At 41.5% G+C, this 25,735-nt stretch overlaps 2 protein-coding genes across 5 annotated transcripts in view; both read right to left on the bottom strand.

The window, feature by feature from the left end:
* Positions 1–552: 552 nt before the first annotated feature.
* Positions 553–2,638, bottom strand: LOC104926749 (leucine-rich alpha-2-glycoprotein-like). The gene is made up of 2 exons (XM_010740680.3): positions 2,545–2,638; positions 553–2,434 (listed from the first exon to the last, which is right to left on the bottom strand). The coding sequence occupies exon 2, from the start codon at positions 2,422–2,424 to the stop codon at positions 1,402–1,404; it is 1,023 nt and encodes a 340-aa protein (XP_010738982.3). The 5' UTR covers positions 2,425–2,434; positions 2,545–2,638; the 3' UTR covers positions 553–1,401.
* Positions 2,639–6,097: 3,459 nt separating this feature from the next.
* The window catches only part of LOC104926776 (rho-associated protein kinase 2), a 29,036-nt gene continuing 9,398 nt past the window's right edge, over positions 6,098–25,735 (bottom strand). The window contains exons 6-34 of one of the 4 annotated variants that reach the window (XM_027284214.1): positions 25,584–25,728; positions 25,324–25,462; positions 23,107–23,198; positions 20,819–20,978; positions 19,567–19,663; positions 19,372–19,451; positions 18,885–18,933; positions 18,664–18,799; positions 18,322–18,413; positions 17,796–18,042; positions 16,657–16,763; positions 16,337–16,496; positions 15,798–15,958; positions 15,256–15,440; positions 14,993–15,062; positions 14,703–14,806; positions 13,917–14,103; positions 13,440–13,533; positions 13,079–13,173; positions 12,603–12,791; positions 11,552–11,720; positions 11,055–11,276; positions 10,365–10,432; positions 10,167–10,255; positions 9,832–9,910; positions 9,459–9,726; positions 9,086–9,365; positions 7,733–7,840; positions 6,098–6,750 (exon numbers count right to left, since the gene is read on the bottom strand). In XM_027284214.1, coding sequence (XP_027140015.1) covers positions 7,759–7,840; positions 9,086–9,365; positions 9,459–9,726; positions 9,832–9,910; positions 10,167–10,255; positions 10,365–10,432; positions 11,055–11,276; positions 11,552–11,720; positions 12,603–12,791; positions 13,079–13,173; positions 13,440–13,533; positions 13,917–14,103; positions 14,703–14,806; positions 14,993–15,062; positions 15,256–15,440; positions 15,798–15,958; positions 16,337–16,496; positions 16,657–16,763; positions 17,796–18,042; positions 18,322–18,413; positions 18,664–18,799; positions 18,885–18,933; positions 19,372–19,451; positions 19,567–19,663; positions 20,819–20,978; positions 23,107–23,198; positions 25,324–25,462; positions 25,584–25,728 — 3,846 coding nt within the window. In that variant the 3' untranslated portion in view covers positions 6,098–6,750; positions 7,733–7,758. Of the gene's footprint in view, positions 6,751–7,732; positions 7,841–8,063; positions 8,155–9,085; positions 9,366–9,458; positions 9,727–9,831; positions 9,911–10,166; positions 10,256–10,364; positions 10,433–11,054; positions 11,277–11,551; positions 11,721–12,602; positions 12,792–13,078; positions 13,174–13,439; positions 13,534–13,916; positions 14,104–14,702; positions 14,807–14,992; positions 15,063–15,255; positions 15,441–15,797; positions 15,959–16,336; positions 16,497–16,656; positions 16,764–17,795; positions 18,043–18,321; positions 18,414–18,663; positions 18,800–18,884; positions 18,934–19,371; positions 19,452–19,566; positions 19,664–20,818; positions 20,979–23,106; positions 23,199–25,323; positions 25,463–25,583; positions 25,729–25,735 lie in introns of all 4 variants that reach the window. The other 3 variants (XM_027284215.1, XM_027284217.1, XM_027284216.1) reach the window with 3 other exon arrangements.

Here is a 25,735-nt window from a genome sequence, read left to right on the forward strand (position 1 = left end):
AGTAATTAGAGCACTATTATGTACTAATGAGCAACTACCAAGTCAGAGAGTCTGCTGTGATTTGCATGGAAACCTTGACTGTGACCTTTTAGATTTCATTGTCAGTCGGTCATCATTAGCTGACAGTATGGCAGCAAGCCAGAGATCGGGCTCCATTCCTCCATGCTGATTAGGTTAGCCTCATCTTTATTTATCAAAGGATCACCCTGACCACCATTACACACTTAACAAACATTTGAGCTTGCAGGTTCGCAGGAGAAGATGGCGATTAAATGTCTCGCCCAAAGAGCAGCAGAGGAGAGTGATTTTATTCACTTTTCCCCAAAGCAGATGTTTCCATCGAGGGGGAGTTCCCATAAGAGGGATTCAGGATCCAGACCAACAAAACCTTGAACCTTTAAATTCCAGGATACAGTTCAGAGAGGTAGAATGAAATAAAAAGCATCAAACCTTAGAAGTTTTCCTCTCGCTCTTTGGGGAGCATTTAAAAACATGGTTTAATTTTCATAAGTAACAACCTCTAGAGGAAGCAGTATTTTATATTTTATTGGAGTAATAACTTACATTTGAGGCGCACTCACTGTGATCAAAGCTCGAGGACAGGCGTGTGTGGGCATACAGAAGGTATACAGTAAATACGCTATGAGAGAGCACGAGAGACGTAAAGAAAGAGAAGATATTTAAACACATCCAGAAAAGGTCATCTGCAAGAAGAGGTCACCTGCAAGACTCAGCCATTGCACTGCCCACGCACTCCTACACGCTCAACAACATCATTAAAAACAAAAAGGCACGACTGAAACAATGCTGCGATGCAACCAACAACAAGTGAGACAAATCTGTTGGAATCATAAAAAAAAAAACACTTCAAGGAAGGAGGGAAGCTTTAATTTCTTCTGCACCATCGAAGTCCTTTTGTTTTTTTATTGCAGTTTTTATGGACGACGTTCTTACAAGCTCTTAGTTCATGAAAACACTATAAATCATTTAAGAGACCATAATTAAAAATCTAGTTTGTCCATACGTTGAATTATACTCCATTTACCTTGATGTTATGTGCCTCACAGATCTAAAACAATCAATACAGTCAGGATGCATCAGCCTCGAGGTTTGCTTAACAGGTTTTTGGCTGTGATCTACGGAGTAAATTGATACTTAAATGAGCTGCACTGTCTGTTCAGCTCATTGCTTTGAAAATTTATTGAGTATCGTACGCCACCCAGTGGACTGGACAGTATCCAAACAATGGAGAGCTCAAGGAGAGATCATGAGAAAGCAGAGCTGGGCGAAAGAATGAATCATAGTTTTATCAAGTTTTATTTCAGCCTTTGATACAGTTGAATATATGGGGATAGTTTAAAATTTGACAATTTTAGAAGGTAACATGAAATAACCACTCCATCACGCCACCTCCTTATCACTAACTTTGAGTCCAAGGTCACTGCCGGTTAAAGAGCCCACTTGTCGACGTTTAAGAGCTTCAGGTCCTGCACATGTCACCTCCTCCAAAAAGTGGACGTTTTGAGGATGGACAGTGAGCCACTTCCACAGATACTCCATCATCTCATCGCACACCCAGGGGTTTCCTCTTAAGATAATCTGGAAAGAGGATTTTCTGTCATCCAACAGCCCTGTGGGGAAATTCTGCAGCTGATTCTGATTGAGCAGAAGAAGTTCAAGATGTTGGAGTCCCTGTAGGAGGGTCGCTGGCAGATCTCGGAGCTGGTTCTCCTGAAGAAAGAGTTGGGATAGTTTCAGGTTGTGGGTGAAGATTGTAGGTTGCAGGGATGTTAATTTATTTCCAGCGAGATTAAGAGACTCCAGGCGGTGCAGGTTCTTCAGGGCGTCGGGTTGTAGGTCTTGCAGTTGGTTGTCACTCAAGTCTAGAGCCTCCAGATTGGTCAGTTTGTGAAGCAGAGCAGAGGGTACGCTTGTTAAACGGTTTCCAGACAAGTCCAGCCAGGTCAGGCTACTGTTGTCAGGAAACCACTCAGCATCGGCTTTTTCAAGCAGATTGTTCTTCAGCACAAGACTATGAAGTGAGCCATGGCTGAAGATATTTGGAGGAAGATGAACCAGCTGGTTACCCGTCAGATCCAACGTGTTCAAGTGGGGAACGTCCTTCAGGAGATCTGAAGGAAGGCTTGACAGGTTGTTGTGATACAGCTGGAGGTTGTTTAAAAGGGGCACAGCACTCAAATGACTGGCTGTAACATTGCTGAGTTTGGTGGATTGGATGGATAGTCTAGTGGTGTAAGGGGGTAAACCATCCACGGGGAAATGTATAAGGGAGCTTTGGCTGCACACCACCCCTGCACCTGAAGAACAGGAGCACAGTGCTGGACATGACAAGACGCCTCCTTTTTGGTCATGGCATTCAGCCAGTGCAGTGAAAATCAGCATTATCCAGTTCATCTTGATCATCTTCAAAGCACTGAACAAAGGAAACATATGCAGCATAAGAGAGAGATTCCTCTAGGATATCAAGAAAATATAATGATCTAATCACAATGTGAAGATCTGATTATAAATGCTTAATCCTACCTTGAAGGCTCAGCAGAGTTCCTTCTCTGTTGGATTACAGACTTGTTCTTATACAATGTTCCCAGCAGTGAGTCAGGACAAAATGTTGCAAGAGACAAACAAAACCAAGTAAACAAACCAGACTAAAAGGTACAGATAATGCGTCACACAAATCAATATTTTCTTTTTTTCATTCCTGCAAGAAGAATTTGTCATTTTCAAAAGATAAATTAAAGATACGTATTCATTTCATCATTTTATTTTCATTACATATCCCCGGTGTTTTGATTTCTCATTTTATTAAAGAACATGCTATATCATTTATATATAGTCTGTTGAAGAAATAGTTCTAAATTTGGGGAAAATATATTTATTTGTTGTCTTACTGAGAGTTTGACAAGAAGATTTAAAACACTAAGAAGACATTTTTGTGTATTAAATATGAATCTACAGCCAGCTGCTGAGAAGCGTAGCTTACCATATAGAACATGGAATAACACAGGAAAACACCACACATAATTAAAAGGTAAACTTTTTTCTGTTGGTTTTATTCGGTCTTTTATCATCATTGGACAGAGTCAGGTTGGCCATTTCCCCCTGTTTCCAACTCTTTCTGCTAAGCTTAGCTAGCCACCTCTTGGCTGTACTTTCATATTTAATTTACAGACGTAAGAATCAGATTGATCTTTGTATCTGAATATTAAGATAAAAGCAACAAAGCACATTTCTTAAAGTGTCAAACATCCCTTGACAACATAGTTTATTTGTGCAACGATCTGTTTACTCATGTCATATTTAATTATACATTCACTTTACACTGACAAAAGAGATCTTTCAGTGTTTGAAAAGTAACAACTATGACAGGCTGAACTGGGTACATTAGCACATCAGAAAATATTCAGTATAAGGATGGAAAATGGTATGGTCCAGCGCCTCATCTTTCAGGAGTGTCAAGCAAACCTGTGGGGATGTGGCTCAGTTGGTTGTTATCTGGACTCTGAGGTCTTACCTGAGTGAACTCCTAAAAAGGGTTTTGGGGGAGTTTGATCAGATTATTTAGAGAGAAGAACAGATGGGTTTGGTTAAATGTGCACTGAAATGAAGATGCATCCAGGGTGGTTATTCTATTTCAGGTTAATCCTCTCAAGTTTAGTCGGCAGGTCCAGAGAAAAAAATCTTTTTTTGGAAAAGGTCCAGAGTCTTCAGGTGGGGAAGCTTCTGAAGCAGAGCAGCTGGGATATTCGTTAAACAGTTTGCAGATAAGTCCAACCAGCTAAGGCTGCTGGAGGAAAGCCACTTTTTCAGTCTGATTATTCTTTAGCACAGAAAACATCCAAAAGTGGCGTTTTGGTGAGATCCAAAGTGTTGAGGTGAGGAACACCTCAGAGAAGATCAGGTTTTGGGGGTCATGGGGTCTAGATGCTGCTCAGAGATGGAGGTAATGTTTGTGAACTGGATGGTCAGCATGGTGATGTTCTTCAGGAGCAAGAGCATGCCAGGAATTCATTACTAGGACACTATAAACGGAGGACATTAAATATTAAATATACAACAGAAAACTTCTAAGGACTGCAAAACATCTCACTGATTCTTGAGGAAACATGTACCACTAAGAGAAGTGCAAATTCCATCAAATTTTAATACCATTTTCTTAAATTATAGGATTATATGATAGACAAGATGTTGTCATTTCACTGTGTTAGAAAACATGTGTTTCTGTATGAAGTATTTTTTCATCATAACCTTGGAGGAAACAGACTGAGCCCCAGTCGCATACTTGTCAATGTCTAAAAACTATGGTTAAAATTAAACATCATCACAATAAAAAATCCAGTCAGCAGTTTGTCACAAAGGATCCACAGAGGAGGGAATAGTAGAATAAAGGTTGAATAATCATCAGTGCACGATGTTCTTGATGAAACATCTATGACTACATCAAGTATGATGACTAATATATGCGAGGTTACACAACAATTATGTGTTCGCCCATGGCACATGTCAATAAAGCAGTGCTGGAAGAAGTATACAGTTTATTTACTTCAGTAAAACTGAATTACAATTAAAAGTCCTGAAAACGTAAAAGTACGTAATCCACAACAATGTATCATCTTTCATAAGATCATACGTTTTATAATTGAAGATCCTTTCTAAGATAAAATAAAAAAGTCTAAAATAAAAGTAGGGAAAAGCATGAAATAAATAATAAACTCAAATGTTCTTACCACTGCTGCAAGAAAGACACCCGTTTCGGAAATGGACATTAAAAGATAAAATAATGTTTATTCACGATGAAGAGGAGAATCTGGGGTTACAGCAGTCGGTACAGCCAGCAGGTGAGCAGGTTTCATGGTTATTTAACCAGAACATACAGTCACGCAGCTGATAGTGAGAATGGATTCGACCTGAGTGCGATTTTAGCAGATGGGCAACAGGATGCACTATTATATTATGTATGATGAGTGCCAGTTGGCTTTAGGCTGTTCTGAAAGATTTATTTCAGTCAAGCCCACTCACTCCACATGTACTCGCAAGATAGAGACGGACCTATTCTGATATACTTCAAAGTCCCCTAAAATACACTGTAGTCAGATGTAACACCTCTGAAGGATCACTACAGTACAACGTCTGTGTAATGTGTGTGATATGCAACAAAGACTCTTTATTATTAATCACATTGTGATTTTATTTTGTCGGCATTGTTTGTCTTGTCATTAGTATACACTGCACACCACATTAAATTTGCTCATTTTAAATGAGTATGTTTTAAGATAAAAAATATCTCACACTAATAACTCAGGTTAACAAACATGATAGAGATTTTAGAGAGGTTTGTTTCTACCTGTTTTCAGTTTTATACGCCATATCATCATGACAGATGTTAAAATACAGCATAGGCTACAGACAGTTCACACAGGAGGCAGTTTTATTCCTAATAAGTCAATAATTTATTGTTGATTGCTGTTAAATCCTGAACAGAACTGGTTCAAGAACCAGAGCAGAAATTCCTCCACGTACTACAAAGGCAAGTACCATAGTTTAAAGAACTAGGCATATACTGTACAGTATATATACATACACAGTATAGTGTCATATTCACCTGTCAGATTGGTCTCAGTCTTCTCAACTCTCAAAGTAGATTAATTTAACTGATTTCATGATTTGTGCTCAACTGTTAATTTGATCTCATTGTTACCATAATAATGATTCAGGTGCAGCTTAACCTGGGAAGATGTAAAAATCAATTTCTCCCCACTTTCTTCCCGTGTCAAGAAACAAGAAAAAAAACTCATTGAACTTGATTCTATCTGAGTATATTTCATGCACCGTCACCGCCTCTCTGCTTTTGATGCAGCGTCTTTGCTGCACTGAAAAGGGAATTTTTGCATGAAATCCAGACTGAAAGCTTTCAACCAAGACATCAAGGCACAAAGTGAGTCATTAGGGCCGCGCGTTGAGGCACTGTAAGTCATGCTCTTTTTTTCTTTTCTTTTTTTTGCCTGCTTTGTAAAACCCTTAACAGCAATAATCCTTTAGGTATGATGTTAAAACAATAAAACAATGAAAATGTAACTCATTTTCAGGGTTGCAGAATTTATTTCAATTTGTCATGAATGTCGAGACAACACATTGTCTTATTGTCTTAATGTTGTAATGGATCTGCTTTGTGTAACGAAATCAGATAATGATTCAATAAAACTGTATTCATTTACAAGGACAAGCATACACTGTATAATGTGCTGGTGACTTATTATCCATAAAAATAAAACAACCATATACTATGAGCTACACTTTCTGTGTTACAATACACAGACAGACCTCTTAAACCTATATACAAATGTTCACACGCATGCCTAACACCTCACAATAACAAATCCGTGTGAGTCACTGCATCTGTGTTTTTGTCATGATGATTATAAAAATAAGGCAGCTTTGATAGCAGAGGATTGAGCCGAGGTTTTTCAGATGAACTCTCACTCTAATATGAAGACTGCTCATTTTCCTCTTGTTAAAATGACAAAGACAGTCCCCGGTTCTCATGACGACAGCCAGTTTTTCTGTGAATGTTTCTGTCCATCATTAGCATATTTTTTTTCAGTCTACTTCTCAGAAATCCCCCCCTCTCCCAAAAAAACAAACAAAAAAAAAACACATGTAGGCACTGTGTCCAGACTGCAGGTCATTAATCCACAAAGATGTAAATACACATCTTTGATCAGCCAGGGTTAACTGTGAAGAGAGAGAGAGAGAGAGAGAGAGAAAAAAAATGATGTGAAAACCTGGGATGCTACTAATAGCATGGCTGGACTTCAAAAAGGCACACCCACACCAAATCCACACATATAACACAAGGAAGCGTTCCAGTATCCACAGAACACGAGCGAAATGCATAACAAGCAGAAAGGTGTGGGAATCATTTTGGTCTGCATGCTGCCAAGAAGTCAAATAATCAAGCATGTTTTGGGAGATACTGACTGGAGTCATATTTCTGTGTGTTAAATATGACACGTGGAGATACAGCCAGCAGGCAGTTTCACTGAGCTGTTTCTGCCTGCTAAGCTAAATTAAGAGTCCGCTGGCATAATGCACATATATAGGAGTAATACTGATATTTTTAAGTACTCAGACTCCATCCATTTTCTATGACAGCTTATCCTTATCAGGGTGTTGGAGCCAGTCGCAGGTGACATAGAGCAAAAGGCGGGGTACACCCTGGAAAAGACCCAAGTCACACTCACATTCATACCTACGGGCATGTCTTTGGACTGTGGGAGGAAACCAGGAGGAGTACCCGGAGATAACCCACGCAGACACAGGGAGAACATGCAACCTCCACACAGAAAGGAGGTTCGACCCAGGAAGCTTCTTCCCTGCTGTGAGGCGACAGTGCTAACTACTGCACCACACGAACTCTCCGCAAAAGTTAATAAGCCTATTTCCCAAAGCCAAAAATCTATTGCTTTAATATTTTACTTCTTGTAAACACGTAGACCAACATTATTCCAAAAATCTGTCTGCTTTTCGTACAATAAGTGTGTGTAGCAAGCACAGTCGCCAAACCGTCAAAATGTTATTGTATCAACGATGAAGTTCAAACACTGAATTCATGTTTTTCGCTCAACCTTACATTTAGAAATCACACAAAAACATGCAGCTGGTCACATCAAGGCCTTCTACTAACTGTAAAATCCACATGCAGAGGTCCAGTTACCCTCTGTCCCCCCTCTTTCACTTCCTTCAGAAGAATATATCATCATCATCATCATTATCGACATCATCCAACGACCAACTCCAGTCTTTCAGGCCAAAATCAAGCAATCTGAAACAGTAAGTATTTAAAGAGGTTTACCCAGGGGTCAAAAGCCTTAAGCGCTACATAAACCGCTGGAGAAATACATGCCAAGTTAACCAGGGGGCAGTATAGAGCTGTGAGGGGTTAATTGAGCAATTTAATGCCGCTTGTTATGATGAGGGGCGGTTATTGGACACAGCAGCGCAGCGTTATGAAGGGCGGAACAGGAGCAACAAGCTCTCCTACTTACAGTCTCCCAGCATGAGAGACGCTAGAATGGTGGGGTCAGAGATGAAGAGGTCAATGGTCAGTGGAGGATGATACGGAGCATGGGGCCAGCGCTGAGGGGATGAGAGCCAGTTAGGTTTGTGGCTGAGAGAGCAAACTTCGACAACTGAGAGTCGTAATCAATCACAGAAAACAGGACAGATACAGTTAGTGACTCCCTTAATGGCTTGGTGCCATTTCCTACTCAATTAGGCTGCTATTGACGCCGCATTAATGCTGCATACAGCGTTAGGCACATGCAAATGAATCACGAAGCCTGTGTCAGCCACAGCTTTAGGCCGCTTTCAGCTGCACATGATTATGAATCATCAACAGAGATAACAAATTATTCAGGCTTTTTTTTTTTAAAGCCACATTACTGAAAATGACATCAATTATTAGCTCAGATTTTTTTTTGTCCACCCAAAAATTATGTCTCCTACCGCAAAAGGACACGGATCACTACAGTTTACAGTAAATGAAGGTTTCTAATGACACTGACTCAGAAAAGGCAGAAAAATTGGGAGAAAACACAACTAAGTAACTAAGAGCATTTACTCTAGTAAACATTTTAAGCCCAATTTCTTAATTGCTTCTAACAATCAAAACAAAGTTAGATCCATTTTTTTGTTTTGATATTAGAGTATTAAGGAAAAAAAAGGTGCACAAACAAAACAAAAGAGATTATTGAGAACAGCTTTGACATTACGTCTTCATCATGTCGTGAAATGTCACCGCTATACTCATTAAGTCTTTTTCTTGGGAACACATTCTCAGAGTCAGGCGTGTTTTGTCTTGATTTTGCCTTTTTGCCGACATGACCTGATATAATATTGGAATGTGAATACATGATTTTTTGGTCTTAATAAAGAACACCTACCTTGAGAACACGATTGACTAAAGATATTAATTGTAAACAGTTATTGCAGTCATGTAAAAACTGAAACATGGATGAAAAATTCAAATGTTTTCCTCCGTATCCGGTAAAACTTTGCCCATCCTCACCTGGGCTTCCCTGATGGCTGCTGCTGTCTGCCGGGCTGGATCTTGATGGCACCGCGATGGCTTGACATGTGAGGTGAACTCTTGGGTGAAGGTCGCGGGGAGACTCGCGGAGAGGAACGTGACCTTGCCTCAGGAGGAGTGTGTTGTGCCGCAGAGGGAGGACTCATTATCGCGTGTTTCCTCGGGATGCGTTTGAGGAGGTGACTGACCCAGCGCTGCTGCTCCTCCTGAGAGTTGGTTAGCAGGAGCAGCTCTTTGGCAGTGGACATGTCATAGTTCACTGTTGGAGGAGAAATATTTAAAATAGATTAGAAGCAGGGTAAAGAAAAGCAAGGGTAAAGTTCTATATTAACTCTTGAGGGATCATACTGACCCTTGCAGGGCACAATAACTTCTTCCTTTTTGTCCAGGTGGTCTTTGTGGCACTTTGTGTGGCAGCGGCGGCACTCGAGGGCCGGCGGCGGCTTGAAAACGTGCCACAGCGGCCGAGTGCAAGCTTCGCAGCTGGAGGGGAAGTGGTAGAGAGTGATGATGAACTCGTGGCCCTTGTGGCTGATGTAAGAGGGACGATCACCATACGGTGTGGGCTCCACCACAACCTCCTGTCCTCGTTTTATCTCGCCTTCATTGGCGTACAGGATCTGGGAAAAGAAAAGAATTTTATCAAAGATTTATTGAGGGAAATTGTACTGGCTGTCTGTGAAAGGAGGGAATCAGGACAGAAAGAGAAGGTCCTTGCACATTACCTGGAATATCCTTGGAATTTCTTTGGGATCTGCACGGTATACATCAGTATGAGTAACAGGTCGGACGTGAAACAGCTTACTGTTGGAGGAAGACATGGAAGAGTTAGCTGTGGGTACAGGGTAATAAGGGTAATTAAAGTGATTTAACTGTTTGTATCTAAATAAAAATCCCTTGAAAGACATGGCTGGAAATGGCTAGTTGAGTCATTTTTTATCTTTTAAAATACTTCTTTCTTACTTACTAAGAGTAGGACCTACTGTGCTCCATTCATATGTTTAAAAAAAATTATTAATACTCGGTATTACGTGTTCAAACCCTGTTTTCAATGACTCACTCGATGTCCAGGGTCATGAAAGGGTTAGCCTGCTCTCGGTCCAGTTCGCTGTGATAAAACAGGATCTTCTTACTGCTCACAACTATATACTGTAAAAGGAAAAGAGAAACAAAGGCCAGACGATTAGAGGGGGAAATGACTAATCTGTAACAGCAATTACTAGGAAAACAAATCTGTAGATAATGCTGGATACATTACTTTTTTGTCCCAGCCAAAGCGCTTCGTGTTCTTGGTAGGAAGTGAAATCCAGCCCTCCAGCCTGGACTCTGGTTTGCAGAGGAAAAAACAGGAAGGTGTTAACACAAAGAGAAGAGACGCTTTTAATCATGCGAACCGCTTAAAAGAAGACTGTGACACTTTGAAGCTTTGGTGGCATTTTCTTTAAACACACACACACATACTCATCATTACTTGGAGAGCAAATGTTTCCTCACTCAAATCAAAGCGGAAGTCAGTTCCTACTATGTTTCAATCCGGCAGGATTTAAAAGGATAATCAGGAATCTCCAAGTGTGGGTGAGGAAAAATAAACTTAAATTGGAAGCTTTTTTATTTTTTAGCTCAGGAAAAACATTTCCCCACATCTTTTGCAGTGGCGTGAAGGTGAACAAAGTAGGCCAGCGTCAAGCTGTGAGTATTCACGTGTCCAGTGAACATTAAAAAGGATTAAAGTACAGCAGAGACAGTCAACAGAGAAGAGGGATTAGCTGAAACTTTGTAGGGTTGAACCAGAGTTGAGGGTATTTGTTTCTCAATTTAATTAATTTAGGAAAGGATAAACACTGGAACTATTTTGATGGATCGCTAATGAATAATTAATATCGTTAGGCCAATTGCAGTTTTATCATTTTCATCCCCATCTCAGGTTTGAACTGCCATGCAGGGTCACCTGCAGGTTCAGCCTCAGAGGGCTCTTTGTAGGTGATGGCCAGGGGACGGGGGCCCTGCTCCACTCGCCCGTCATATTCTTCTTCATCCTCATCCTCAGAGTCAGAGTCAAAGAGAGAACGAGCGGAGCGAAGGTTGGGTCGGGTGTCGATGCAGACAGATTTGTGTGTGCGCTGGTAGGTGAAGGACATTGATTCTGATGTGTGGGAGTGAGTAATGCGCACTGCGTCGAACCCCGATGAGAAAGGTTGAGGTGAAACGAAGGGAGGGGAGGGGGGAAGAAACAAAGGAGGAAGGATAAAGAAGAAAAGGTCAAAAACAGTTAGCCTGGAAGACAAAGAGATTTAAAGTGAAAACAAAAAGGAAACAGCAAGAACTCAGGAAGAGACCACGGAAAGATGAATGTACAGGATGTACACAAAGAAGTGGATTTACCGACTTTGAGGTTTGTGCCAACTAATGAGATAATTAGTGTGAGAGGAAGTCTCTTTTGTCTACCTGGGTATCCGTCACCCACGTCCAGGTCGTTGCCACTGCTGATGCTGGTGGAGTCCATAGAGTGAACGCTGAGGGAGCTGATCTGACAACGAAGCTGCTCGATGTCGCTGTCTTTGCTGTCCAACGCCATCTGTAGATCCAGACGCACCTGGTTCTCTTCTGCGATCATCTGAAGAACAGGCGTGAACAGGATTTTAATTTCAAGTCTGTACACAGCTCAGTGTGATGAACATTTTAACAAAATCCCAACCCACTTTCAAATTTGGATACCGGTAATGGGAGCATTGCAACTTAATTAATAATTTTGTTGACACTGTAGCATTTTGTTTTGGATTCTGGAGTGTCAGTAATAATTAATGAAGTTAATATATTAAAACTGTATAAAAAAATATCCATTTTAACAGCAAGTTAGCTTTGCAAAGACCCTGTGCCTTTAAACTACATTAACCCATTTCATACACACATTCATACACTGATGGCAGAGGCTGCCATGCAAAGTGCCAACTCATCAGAAAATAACTAGTCACATTCACACACAATTCGGGGTTCAGTATCTTGCCCAAGGACACTTTGACATGAAGACTCTAGGAGCTGGAGATCGAACCACCGATCTTCTGATTAGTTCACAACCTGCTCTACCTCCTGAGTCCCAGCCGCATTTTTAATTGGAAGTCGAGTGCACAACATATTTAAATTGGCTCGCCAGTAATTAAGGGCTCAATCTCTACTGCGCATACACATACTGCGTATGTTCTAAGAATAAAGAGTGCATATTTTCAGGGCTCTGCATTCAACCATTAGGAATTCGGCTCCTACACGTCTGGAGCAGCTTTAAATGTGATCTCTGGACAGGACTATTGATTAACAAGCTTATTAATACCAAGCAGATATAGTAATTTAAAGTCCATTTGTCTCATCTCCAGCTAGATCTCTACCATAATCAGGATTTTTTTTTCCGTATTAAAAAACATCTGCACAGAAATACTTTCATCAAATATGGCAGTATACATTCATGTTATGCCATTTGTTGGTATGCTGGTGTCAAACTGACCGCCTGCATCTCTGTCATCTCTCTCTGGTATTTGATGATGGTGCTGTTGAGTTTCTCCTTCTCCGCTCTCAGCTCCAGCTGCAGCTTCCTGTTCTCCTTCTCCTTCCTGTGAACCTCGGTGCCGGTGCCTCGGTGGCCTCCTCGCACCGTCTCCCTCCTGTTCATCACTTCAGCCAGCTTGTTGATAGCCTGGGAGCAAAAAAAAACAAAAAACACGACAACATAGATTAAAAGAAAATCGGAATTCGGTAAATATGCGGGGTTAGGATGCAGGAATATCAACACTGCTGCAAGATAGATTTTTAAACTTTGTTTTTAGATCTCTGATTTTGCCCAGAGTTCAAAACAAGCCTGCAGCTGAACATTCTTATTCTTAACAACAAATGATGTGACATAACATTCATCTGTGAGAAAACAAGTAAAGTATTGAAAATATTCCAGACTTTCCAGACCTGCGTAGGCGCCCAGACACACACCTGAATTTTTAGCGTTCTTTCATTCTGCAGCTGCTTTTCAAAGGACACTTTGACTGAGTTCATGTGCTTCTCCTCCACTTTGGCTTTCTGGATCTCTGTATAAATAGCAGAGAAGAATATTAATTCAAGGCTTATGCAGATTTTTATTTAGCTTTACAGAAGTAACTTATAGTGAAAGTTTGACGTTCAATATTCTGCCATTCTACAGACACTTTGTTCCCAGGTGGAGACATTAATGGCTGCTTTTAATGACATTTTTTACAGCATTCTCCATATAAATCATCTGTAAGAAAGCTTTTAAACACATTTTCCAGGACTGACGGAAATGTCATTCTTTTAAAAACCTGTGGTGGACACTCACGTTGCTGGATTTCTTTCAGCTGGTTGTTGAGCTCCTCTTTCTCACTGGCTAGGTTGGCCACATCCACCGTGAGAGTGCGATTGGACTCTTCCAGCTGTTAGTGGTGACAAGGCCGAGGTGAGTCAAGCAAACAAAACAGCACATTTGAAAGAAAGCTAATCTGAGATTTAATCCAACCAGAGTCAACACTATAAGTGGGTCACTAGCTGAAGACAAGTAAGTTTATTGTGAATCAGTAGTCGAGCTATGGAACAATGTTTTTGTGTTCTGGCTGTTCCAACGATCAACAGATGGTGGCAGTAATGTGCCAACAAAATGCAGGAATGAAGACCGCAAGCTAGTGTATAATATGAGTGTAAAAAAATATTGGTTTTTATGAGGGGAGACATGCATTCAACTTATTTGTTAGACCTCAAGGACAAACAATGCATTCTGGCTATTTGTGTTTACAAGAAAAGTCTGTCTAAATGATCTCACCGAGCTGATGGTGGCCTCCTTGTCGCTGAGCTCCTGCTTGTGTCTCGCCATCATGTCTTTGATCTCCAGCTCCTTCATGATCTTCTCCTTCTCCAGGTCGGAGTACTGCTCCTCAGCGATGGAGCGAGCCAGTTGCTCAGAGTCCGCCTTGGTCAAACTGGTTTCCAGCTGAGTGGTCAGGGACTCCCTGTGGAGAGAAGAGCGGAGCGAGCTGTTATGAATGGATTATTATAATGCTAGACCCGCAGAAATCTCGGAACGACAATAAATCCCTGCTGTTATTATGCCAGACATCCTGTAGCGTGGACATATATTCATATTTCTCTGTGTTTCAAAGCAAGAAAGTTACACTTTATCTGCTTTTCCACAGTAATATTTGGCTCTAGTGCATCTGCTGCTAATCTGGTTATACTTCACACATTCAGTTGAAGGTCAAGTCCAAATTTTTTGGCTGTGAGATGAATTCACACAGGCTGAATAACACTAATCTGGAAAGTCTGTTACATTCTTTAAAAAACAGATAAATGTTAACTGTGTAGTGTTTATGCTGTGGATGCCTCGCTGACATTTAACTCTGAATACCTAAACACACTAGTCGAGTTCTTTGTATTTTGTGCACGTTACACGCTTTGGACTTTTATTTCATTTCATATTTTTGGTTGCTTCCTCTCTCATTGCGTTACTGTGTGTTTGCATGTTTAAATCAGTTGAATCGGATCAGAAATGTCAGAACGTTTTACTTCTGCAGTCTCTCTCTCTCTCTCTCTCTCGAGTGTCAACACTTACCTCTCCTCCTCGTATTCCGCCAGTCGCTGCTGCACGTCTTTGCACAGCTTTTTCTTCTCATCACACTCGTCCTTCAGCTCACGGATCTGCGTCTTGTAGAGGGTCTTGCAAAGAGGACAGTTGGAGATTCGATTAATTTCGTATCACCTCTAGGGATGGAGGCGGGAAAAGAAACTCCTTCTCCGCTCATATCTACCCCATTCAAGCCCCAGTTGTAGATCATTTTAGATATGCTGGTAGCTGTGCTGAGTTCATAGACAAGGTGCACAAAAGGAGGAAAATAGAATTACCGTGAAATACTGCTCTGCCTCCAGTTGGTCCTTCAGCTCCTTCAGCTGGCCGCTCGCCTCCTGCTTCTCCCTGGAACACGACCAACAATCTGTCAATCGTTGCTCCCGCCAGAGCCAAAACCATTTCGTCTGATTAAATATGATGAATGAGATTCTCCACAACAATTTGCCAACATTTATTACAACAAACTAATCTGCGCTGTGTGTTTATGTTCATTCATTTTATGTTCATTGTGCTCATTATGTTATTATGTGTGTTTGACCTGCGTAGCTCCTGGTTCTGTTTCTCCAGGACCTGCTTAATGTCCAGCAGGTGGTTGACCTCTTGTTTGAGCTGTTTCTCTGAGGAGCGGAGCACCGACACCTGCTGGTTCTGGATCTTCAGATCGCTCTGGCTCAGACTCCGCTTGTGGATTTCTTGCTCTAGACGCAAGCTCAGGTTCTTTACCTGCACACACACACACACACACACACAAGCATTTTCAGTGGTGGCACTTAACTGTGAAGGAAATCTGGTGAGGGATGCTTCACTTGTAGTTTAGCAGAGACCTTTATGACTCACACAGCTAAACTAATAGTTATATAATTCTTTTCATTATGATTCATTCATTATTATTTATTAGCCTAAAAATAAAGAACAAATGGCCATTACAAGATCCTGTCGTTTATTTTGTCCAACATCAGTTAGAACAAAAACCTATTATATTATATTTTGGATAAGTAAGTATTTAAAACTGAAATCGATGGTTATAAATTGTTTTTCTATCACTGATTTGATCGACTGATTGTTCCAGCATCACTTCACCTCTTCAGAGAGTTTCTCCTTTTGTGCCTGCAGCGCGTCCATTTTGTGCTGCGCCTGCTTGTAGTCACAGTCCAGCATGGAGTGGTCTTTCTCCAGCTGCAGCAGCTTTCCCTCCACCTGCAGCTTCAAGCTGCGCTCCTCCTGCAGGGTACACTCCATCTCTGGACCAAACAAAAACAACCCGGGGAAAAAAAAAAGCCATCAGCACGCTATTCTTTGCTGCATTCAATTGTTCACAGTATTGACAAAACAATTTTTAGCCATTGGTTGAATCCGCTTAGAGCGGCCAGATAAATGGCCTGAGTACCCCGTGAAGACAAGCAGAACAAAATAATGTGTTTGAAAGCCAGACTGTCAATGCTGGACACAATTCAGATAAATGCAAATGCACTTTAGCGAAGGTCTTCTCCATCTATCAATCCTCCATCTTTTTCTTCTGAATAAGCGACTTTTATGATATTGCTTGTGCACTTTTGTATTTACTGTCTCAAAATCTGTATTAAGTGAGTAAAAGTCCAAATGACTAACCGCATGCTTACCTTTTAAGGCCCCAGACTTTGCCTCCTCGATGGACTGGTAGATCTTGTTTTTATCTGCTAGTCTGGCTTTGGTAGCCTTGTGTTCTGCCTCCTCCTGCTCCAGACTCTGCTGGAGTGACTTCAGCTTGAACGTCAAGTCGATCTCTTGGTTGCTCTTTTCCTGTAGAATCAAATGGGGCATTAGGTTTCTGGAAGAATGTTTTGTACTGAATTAACTTTTTACAGCCAAAGAAATGTTGGACAACAATGTCCATGTGGAAATGTTTCTCAAATTTCACATTTCCACATCGGAAATTAGTAAATAGAAACAGACACCCAACCTTCTCCAGGTCATTCAGCTTTTCCTGCAGCTGCTTCTTTTCAGCCCGGACCTCAGAGAGAGAAGACTTCACCTCTTTCACCTCTACTTGCAGGCCAGAGATACGTCCTGAGGTGGAGTCATGGAAATGGGGAAAAAAGGAAATAATAAAAAAGAAATTATAGAAAGAATACAGAATGATTTTTAGTTGAGTGGATGCAAAAAAAAAAGACTACTGTTGCTACTGTTTCATACATGATCCTAGGTGAGACATGACATAATGCTCCTGTACACATTCAGCCTCCGATATATGAAAAACACTTCATGTTTATTTTCCCTTCAGCTAACTCCACCCACCTGGAGAGTTTTAGTAAGAAAAAAAAAAAAAAAAAGCATGAGGCATCACAGCAAACAGGCAACGCTGTTGTTTCGATGTGTCCCCTCTGACCTCGGTGACTGGTCTCTCTGCACGGACTGAGTTTAAGTTTCCAAACAGCGTCTCACAAGTAATGCTGGCTTCGGTCTGGCTTTGGCTTTCACAGCCTCTTACTTCACTCTCAGCCTTTTGGACAGATGTTTCCACCTATGATCTGATATTTCCCAAGGCCTGGTCCAAAAAAACAATTCACGTCTAATACCCTCGTTCAGCCTCCAGCTCTATGTTGTGTAATACGTTTTTTTAACTGCTACCGAGGAGTTAGCAGTTTACTGCAGTAGCTTTGACTGAGCCCATGAAGTTCACAGTTTGATTACCCGGTAGATTTGCTTAACCTTATAACATTTTAATAGACACATTAACGTTTGGAATATTAAAGGCTTGTTAAATAATGATTGGCTGGTTGCTAAGGTGGCGATTATTGGAGTAAAATTTTACAAGCACATCTTAGCAGCATTTTTTATCTGCCCATTGTTAATTTAAAATCACATAAATAGTAAACAGTGGTATCACCATACCAGATCAAGTAAGACAGTAACAATTAAACCACTGGCTTTAATTTATTCAACAATGGTCTGTCATATCTCATAAATTCAACTTTTCTTTCTTATTTCTAAAATGAAGAATGAGAGATCCCTTCTGTCAAAAGCTACATAAACTCACTTTAAACTACTTGGAACCATGTATTTATTTCAATACTTATTAATGTCAAAGTGTTCACTCACCCTGCAGGTCAGTAATAGTTTCTGTCCCAAGGTTGCGATTTCTTCTCTCCTCCTCCAGCTCGGCCTGCAGCCCCCTCAGCTGCTTCTCCAACTCCATCTTGCCGTTTTCCAGCTGGCTGCACTTTTCTTGCATCTCCCTGAGGCTGACCTCTAGGCTCTCGGCCTGTTTCTGCGCCTCTGCTTGACTCTTCTTCAGCCGCGTTGCCGCCTCCTGCTCGGCCTGAAGCACGGCGTTGACCTCTTCAAGCTACAGATGAGAAACATACAGGATGAAACTTTTCCCTGCATTGTAAAGCGGGTCAGTGCAGCAGCAGCAAAACGAAAGAAGATTAATGAGGGGAACGAATAACAATGATGAAAACAGCAGGCAAAGTTGCTTGCTTGAATATGGATTATAGAATTAGCATGTTTGATTTACATAAGTACGTCAATGAAACAGTGAAGGGTTATGAAAAATGATCAATAGAAGAAAGACAAAGCTGTGTAGTAATATAATAATGTTATGTAAGGTGACGCCCCCTCTCACTTGTCTCTGCAGGTGGATGTTCTTCTCATTGGAGATCTGGGAATTATGGTTCTTCTTTTTAAGATCCTCTAGCTGGTCCCTCAGATTGTTCACTTAAGATTAAAAACAGACAAATAAAAGAGTTAATGCAGTATTCATATAACACATTCAGTGAACCCTGGAAATACAATGATCCACCCACTAATGCAGCATATTATAAAACAATACATTATATACTCATATCAACAGTGGGAGCTCCCACATATCCTTGTGGATTATTAAAATGTCTATCAGCAGGACTGATATGTTAGTTACAAAAGTTACAAATCTTATGTTCAGACAGAATATGTCCCAGACGCTCACATTCGTTCTCCAGGCTGCGTTTTCTGTCAGCTTCGATCTCCACCTTGCGCAGGTTCTCGGTGCTCTGGTGCTGCAGCAGAGCTCGCTCTCTCTCCAGCTGCCTTAGCGATGCCTCGACTTTCTGCCGGCTGCTCATCTAATCAGAGAGGAAATCACGAGCAATGTAAGAGGGAGGACCAGTTTATCATAGCGTGGTTCAAAAGGCACCAACCCATTCTCACCTCCTTGTCTAATTCTTTGACCAGCTTGTCTAAACGGTTGGTTGCATGTCTGTGGAAAAAAATGCACAAATCGTTGAATTATGAGGTCTTTTGTTCTTATTTTATTGTTCTTCTTTTGTTATAATTACTATTTTCTTTATTTAATGTGAGAAAATTTATAACAAAAAGTACTTAAGATGTCCAACATCAAGCATGACTAATGGACAGAACCACACACAGATATCAGATCACCAACTCAGCTTTGTAGGACGGGATGTCACTTCCTGTTGTATAAATGAATCAATCTTCTCAGTGATGGCAAGTTTTGTTAATAGTAATTATACCAATGTCTCAAAATGAATGTGCCAATAAGATTAATATAAACATGCCACATGCATTTTAAAATATTTATTAAAAATGGGATGGTTATGTGTTTTATTTTAAGATTTAAATTTAAAAAATCAGGAATGAAAGTTAACATTTGTATAGTGACATATTTCAGTCGTACTTGTGCTTGTGCTCCAGCTCATCTTTGGCCTGCATCTCATGGTCGAGGTGCTCCTCCAGCTGATGAAGTTTTTTCTGCAGCTGCTCCGAAAAACAAACACACAAGCAGAAAAGAAAATGACTCTGATCTAATCTTTTGTTTCTCTTCGGTTACCATAATTTAAAAGGCAACACACACGCACACACAAGCACCTACCTCTTTATTACTGTCTGAGCAATACTCCTTATCTTCAGATTTTTCTTTACTGTCCTCTGAATCCTCCACAGAGCGGTTATTATTCAACTTTAGCAGCCTGAGAGAGAAAGGAGGGACAGAGGAGAGACATGAATGTTTCTAACTGAGTTTACCAGTCCTGACAAAATCAAACTCTACCCACAGGTCCAAATCTCTTCAACAAATTGACATGATTTACCCAAACCGGACCCATATTTACCATTAGGAATCACCTGACATCCATAATCTTAAAACCTGAACCCATGTGTTGTGGAAAAGGCAATAAGGTCCGAACATCTTTCTTACATCTGGATGGGTTTACCTTTGGAGAGACCCAAAAGATGCCTCCAAACCATACTTTCTGTTGCCAACTGTTAACCATGAATGGTGGGGGCAACTATCTCTGGGAATCATTACATGACTCTGCCACATGGCTGCATAATGACCAAAGAATCTGAAGCCATTTTACGATCATTTTAAGACCAGTTGTGCCCTTTAGCGCAAACTGTTCTTTTGTGGTGTTCATAAGTTTTAAAAATGGAAATGCACCTCATTAGATACTGCTAAAAAGTTAGACGACTGGTCCAAAAGCAAAAGGAAATACTTACACGTAATACTTTCTATTATCTACTTTTACCACCCCATGTATACGTGTGCACTGGATTGATATACTAACCTAAATGACGCTGTTTTGACAGCATCATTTAAAAAAAGAGAAATTCTCAACTAGTTGATCCTTCCAGCTTCATGAATATAAGCCTAAAAAGTTAAAACGTACCTTGAGGTTATAACATTGCTGATTAAAGGCTCTGTAGGATCACAAATCCAACACACAGGTGTTGTTTTTATGACTTCTCCTACTGAATCGAGACCAGGGGCTTCAAAAACTAGACTCGAGCATAAGCAAAGAGGGTATTTAAAGGCGGCTGTCAGAACAAGGCAGCAGTGTGGCGCTCGAACAGGCATACAGTGTCTGACTGGTGTAAGACTGTATTAAAAAAGGCATGGGTGTGAAGCTGTCTTCTACCTCTTGCGTTTTAGGCACAGCTCTGTCCTTGAACCTGTTTCCTGAGTCTAGAGGCCCTTGTAAAAGATTCCACACAAGAGAGCTACATTTTGTTCAAGTGAAAATCTGCATAAAGTATCTATCACGAACGGAAATACATAAGGTGAGCAAGCACAGATCTACATTTATATGCACAACAGCACAGATACAGTAAAATTAAACACTCACTGGTCCTCCTTGAAGTACGTGAAGCCAACAAATGGTAGCTGGTTGCCCACAAAGGCTCTGGGTGGAGGAAAGGTCTCAACATCTCCTTTATCATCCTCTATGTCGTCGAAGTTACTGGTGTCTATGTCACCGTTTAGCTCTGGCACAACTGGAGCCACAGCTGGAGGACAGAAACAGAGAGAGAGTCATGGAGCAAAAGAGGGAGAGGAGGAGGTGCAAACCACGAGGGGTTGAGAAAGGAGAGCGGTGATGTTTTACATAAACTGAGGTGCTCAGAAGATTAAAACCTGGTGTTACAGGTATTTCAATTTAAAGTTTCTTTTTTAAAGAAACTCTCAAAATTCTTCCAGGAGTAAACTCTATGCCAACTTTGGTTGGCCGCTCGCAGTAAGAGTAAGCTCTCTGCAGGTTGGCGTGAGGCTGACACCACTCCTTTTCCCGTACAGTGCTCGCTTTGTGCCGCGCACACAGTGCCTTTCACAAGTGAAGCCTAAACGTCTGCTCTCTCCTCGACCGGAGCAGCCGTGCTTCAAAAGTCTGCACAACAGGCAGACAAAAATGTGTCAAAGGGCCAATCAGATAAAAAACTAAGCCAGTCCCTTTAACCTATAAATAGTTCCTAATTGAGAAAAAAAAAAGCAGCCATTATGGATCGAGTTCCTCAGACCAGTGCAATTCTGGCTCCGAGCAAAGAGCTCATTACTGTTAGGTCAAGACACAACCCTCAGCGTGACAAATGTGACTCAAAGATGGTGGAGAAAATACAGGGAGAGATCAAGCGCAGGAATGAAACAAATGAGGGGGAAAAAAAAGCCAAAATGTGGTGAGACAGAAAGAGACACGGGCCGCTCTATGGAGGCCCTTGTGGCACGACTTCCCAGAATGCTCTCTGATAGCGGGAGACTAATGACAGGCAGCCGTGGCCGCAGTGAGAGTGAGAGAGCGGGAGCAACCCTCCGAACTGGGGCGCCCCCTCTCATTAGGCCAGTCCGCACAGGCCGCACGGCCTGCCCCGCCCGCTGCTACAGGGGGTGCTGCCTCTTGTCCCATCCATCCATCTATCTATCCATGGTGCTGGCTTACTTTCCCCTCAACCACCCCCTAATGTTTAATAAGTTTGATGAACATGAAAGACAATCATAGGTGGAAAGCTCCTGAGTCATGGCTGCACACAGCAGGGAGTAAAATCAAACGGACACAGAGGGCCGGGTTGGTACATGCAGCGCTGTGGGATGCCACAATCGGGGCAGGGTCATGTTTTGAATGTGCGTGTGTGTGTTTATGTGTGCGACAGGACATGCATGTGCAAACATGAAGAGAGCCGAGCAGCACAGCATTGGCACAGTAGTGGTTTTGTGTTTCCAGGCTGCCAGGCAGTCTGAAGTTCAGTCAGAAGTTTTGTCTGTTGTCTTAATGAGAGCCAGGTGAAGCAGAGAGAGACGGAGGGGAAAGCAGAAAGAGCCTGCATGTAATTCTAGACAGACGTAGAGGTCCTGTTCATATTCCTAATATATCCCATTCAACCCTTCCTAGAGATGCTTCATCTGATGCAACTCTATAAGTCATCACTCATAACTGTGCAGCTATAAATTACATTAAAAAAAACTTTTCACTACAGGTGATTTGTAATGTGATCAGTTTATCTTCTGTTTTTCTTTTTACTCAAATAGTCTATAAACCATTCATTCATTTTAATCCCCAAATAACTGTTAATATGGCTGTATACAACTACTGATTTAATAAACTGATGTTTCCTTTTTTCTCTCTACTGTCAAACTATAAAGCTACACATGCTCCTGCTGGTGGAGAGGTATTAGAATATAAACTCCTCAGCTACTTACTAGTGCCAACAAAACACTGTATTATCACATCTAGTGTAGAATATGTAGTGAAACTTGCTTTAAAACCTTCTCACTTCTTTTTGACAGGCATCCATATGCAGCTGGTTATCCTGCAGGTTTTGTGCATCATCCGCTCCGCTACTCTGCGCAGCATCCAATCGTATAACGTAAGATATGAGCTGGGAGCATATGGAGAGCATGTGTGTCATATATAAGAAGGCTTATTGGGTTAAGGGGATGGAAATAAACTATGAACTAAGGCTGAAAAGAAACAGATCTGCAGAGGAATGGGCTGGTGATGATAAGAAGTAAGAAAGAAAGAGAAAAAAAAGGCGGAACGGCAAGGTAGAAAAAGTCACATTACTATAGATGGAAAAGGAGAAACGTGCACCTGCCTGGTGGGGATTTAATAAAAAGATTCAAAAGCGTGCACATGCACACACTTACTCTCTCTGATATTGTCAAAGGTCCACTGCTTGTTGTTGAAGAACGGGTGGCATTTGATTTCATCCACTCCGGTGCGGCCCAGACGAACTTCCCTGCACACAGCAACAGGACCAAGACTGTGAGCAGATCCTCCTCAGCCTCAACACAAAAACACACCCCTGCTCACCCCCCCTCCTTCCACCCACCATCGTCATCCCAAACACACAGGCTAGTGGAATGACCACTAGGCACTGACCACACTGACCAGCATGGAGAGCCACATGACCACTGGTGAACCTCCTCTAACCAGATAATACAGATCCAGGAGGAAAGAGGGCGTGAAGATAGCAGGATCAGGCCGAAGGAGGCAACATCAACAACTCTCAAACACAAATGTTAGAGCTGTTGCTACTGCCCTTCCTTCACTTTAAAACTCTACACACACATAGCCTCTCTCTCTCTCTCTCTCATCCCCCTTTCCTCCCTCCTTCACTGCTGGGTACAGGGCTGTAGGGGTGCGGCAGCTTGGGCTTGCCACGTGTGGGACATTCCAGATCCAGCCAAGAGGAAGAGAGGGCAGGGGCGGGGAGGAAGAAAGACTGAAGGGAGAGTTTTTAAACCCCCACTAAAAAGAAGAAAAAAATCTGTCATGCAACCAAGCCAGGCTTACAAGGAACCATGTTTCAATGCCCGGAAAACTGCAGGAGTGCAAAGGAGAAAGTTACAGCAGAAAGGGAAAGGATGGAGAAATGGAAAGTGGCACCAAGAAGAGGTAGAAGAAGAAAATTACAAATGAAAAGTGATGAGAAACACATGTAAAAGGGGGGAAAACAAGCCCAAAAATGAGAAGCAGAGGATGGCGATGCTTACAGAAATGATTCAGCAACATGGGGCGACAGTGACGGAGCATGTGTGTGCGAATGAATGTATTGGTCAGTGTTCAAGATATGTGTGTGTGTGGGTGGGTGTGTGGCTGGGCAGCCGCACATATGAGAGATTCTGTCTGTGGTGGGAGAATAGAGTGAGTGAGAAGGTAAATAAACGGAGAGAGGAAAAATGAAAGGCTGCTCTGTACTGAAGCAGAAAGGGCCTGTGTTTGAGCCTCTCAGGGGCGGAGCTACCAATGTAAACAGGAAGTGGTTTCTTCCGGGGGATGGGCCACTAACCAAGTACATGACCCACACCCACACATACATGTAACTTTTACTTTTAATGCAAATATATATATATATATATACATGTAAAAATAGCACTACTTGTATTTGAAGGTTGAAGGTTAAGTCTGCTGCTATTCTTTAATTTCCTTTTTGTCAGAAAATCCCATGAAAAACCAACAGAGACGAACAAGACTGACTGTGCAGCCAAAGAAGTTATTCCTCTGTGCCGTCGTTGTCCGAAAGTTCATTAAAAATACATCAGTGAGCCACACTGTTGGACTGGTTGACATATTCCTTTTTAAAACAATGAACACTGGGCACTGTAGTTTAATTTGAGTCAATCCCACATGCTGCACTGGCACATCAAATGAGTATCAATCTGCAGAAAATAGTCCCAAAAAATTACTTTTTTGCTCTCCGTTTGCAAAAAACTACAGCACCCAGCTGCTTTAGGAAATCATTTATTCTGTAATCTGTATAATCGTCACCTATTTAAAAAGATTTAATTCTTCCAATAAGACCATTGGTTTTGGTCTTTTCATTTGGATTTGTTGACACGAAAGAAAAGACTGTAAAAATATAGATCATAAAGATCAGCCTTATCTTTCGATGACTTCTTGAATTAAAGAAACGCACACATATAAATTTGCCCCTACAACACTATGCTGCATCACCTAACATTTCTGGCAATCTTGCCTTCATCAGGGAGGACAAACATTTGGTGAATAAAGCACCGTGACTGAGGAATAGTTCTGCAACATTTAAATTTAGATGATTTTTTGGGCAACTTTGTCTTATCTAATCTTTGACACGATTCTCACACTGTTTATTTAAGCTGGTACTTTTCTCAAATGGGAGTCTACTGTACAGTACAATGTAGACTTAGAGGTAAATAGCAGATGTCATGTGATTCAATGTGTTATATTCACACATCTACTGTTCTGTTCTATGATCCAGAGTAGAAAAGGAAAATCAAAGTGTGAGTATGCACGTGACAGGCAGCATGAAATTGTGAAATATTCAGCATTTTTGTTAAGGCACAAAGCTCAGGTGTTAGTTTTTATGATTTCCATGTGCGAACCTATCAGTAAGAAAGGCACAGATGAGGTCTTTGGCATCCTTTGACATCTCCACATCATCTGGAAAGACGAGCGAGTTCTTGTGGTTCATGATCTTTCCATACGTTCCAACCAGGGACTCGGCATAGAAGGGAGTTTCACCTGCAGGAAAAAACAAGTCTTGTAAAATGATTGATTTTTACAGCTTCACTCCATATATAAAATATCCTGTTGACATGTCAGTGAATAGAAAACATCGCTGTATGTACGGTGGGGCACTTACCAACCAGCAGCTCGTAGATAAAGACCCCCACAGACCACCAGTCGCACTCCCGGCCATAGTAACCATCACCACCCTGAGACTGGAGCACCTCAGGGGAGATGTAGTCTGGTGTGCCTACAGCTGTGTCACAGTGCACCATGCCTGTCTGCACA

Source organism: Larimichthys crocea, chromosome XI, assembly GCF_000972845.2.
Source record: "Larimichthys crocea isolate SSNF chromosome XI, L_crocea_2.0, whole genome shotgun sequence".
Lineage (NCBI taxonomy): Eukaryota > Metazoa > Chordata > Actinopteri > Sciaenidae > Larimichthys > Larimichthys crocea.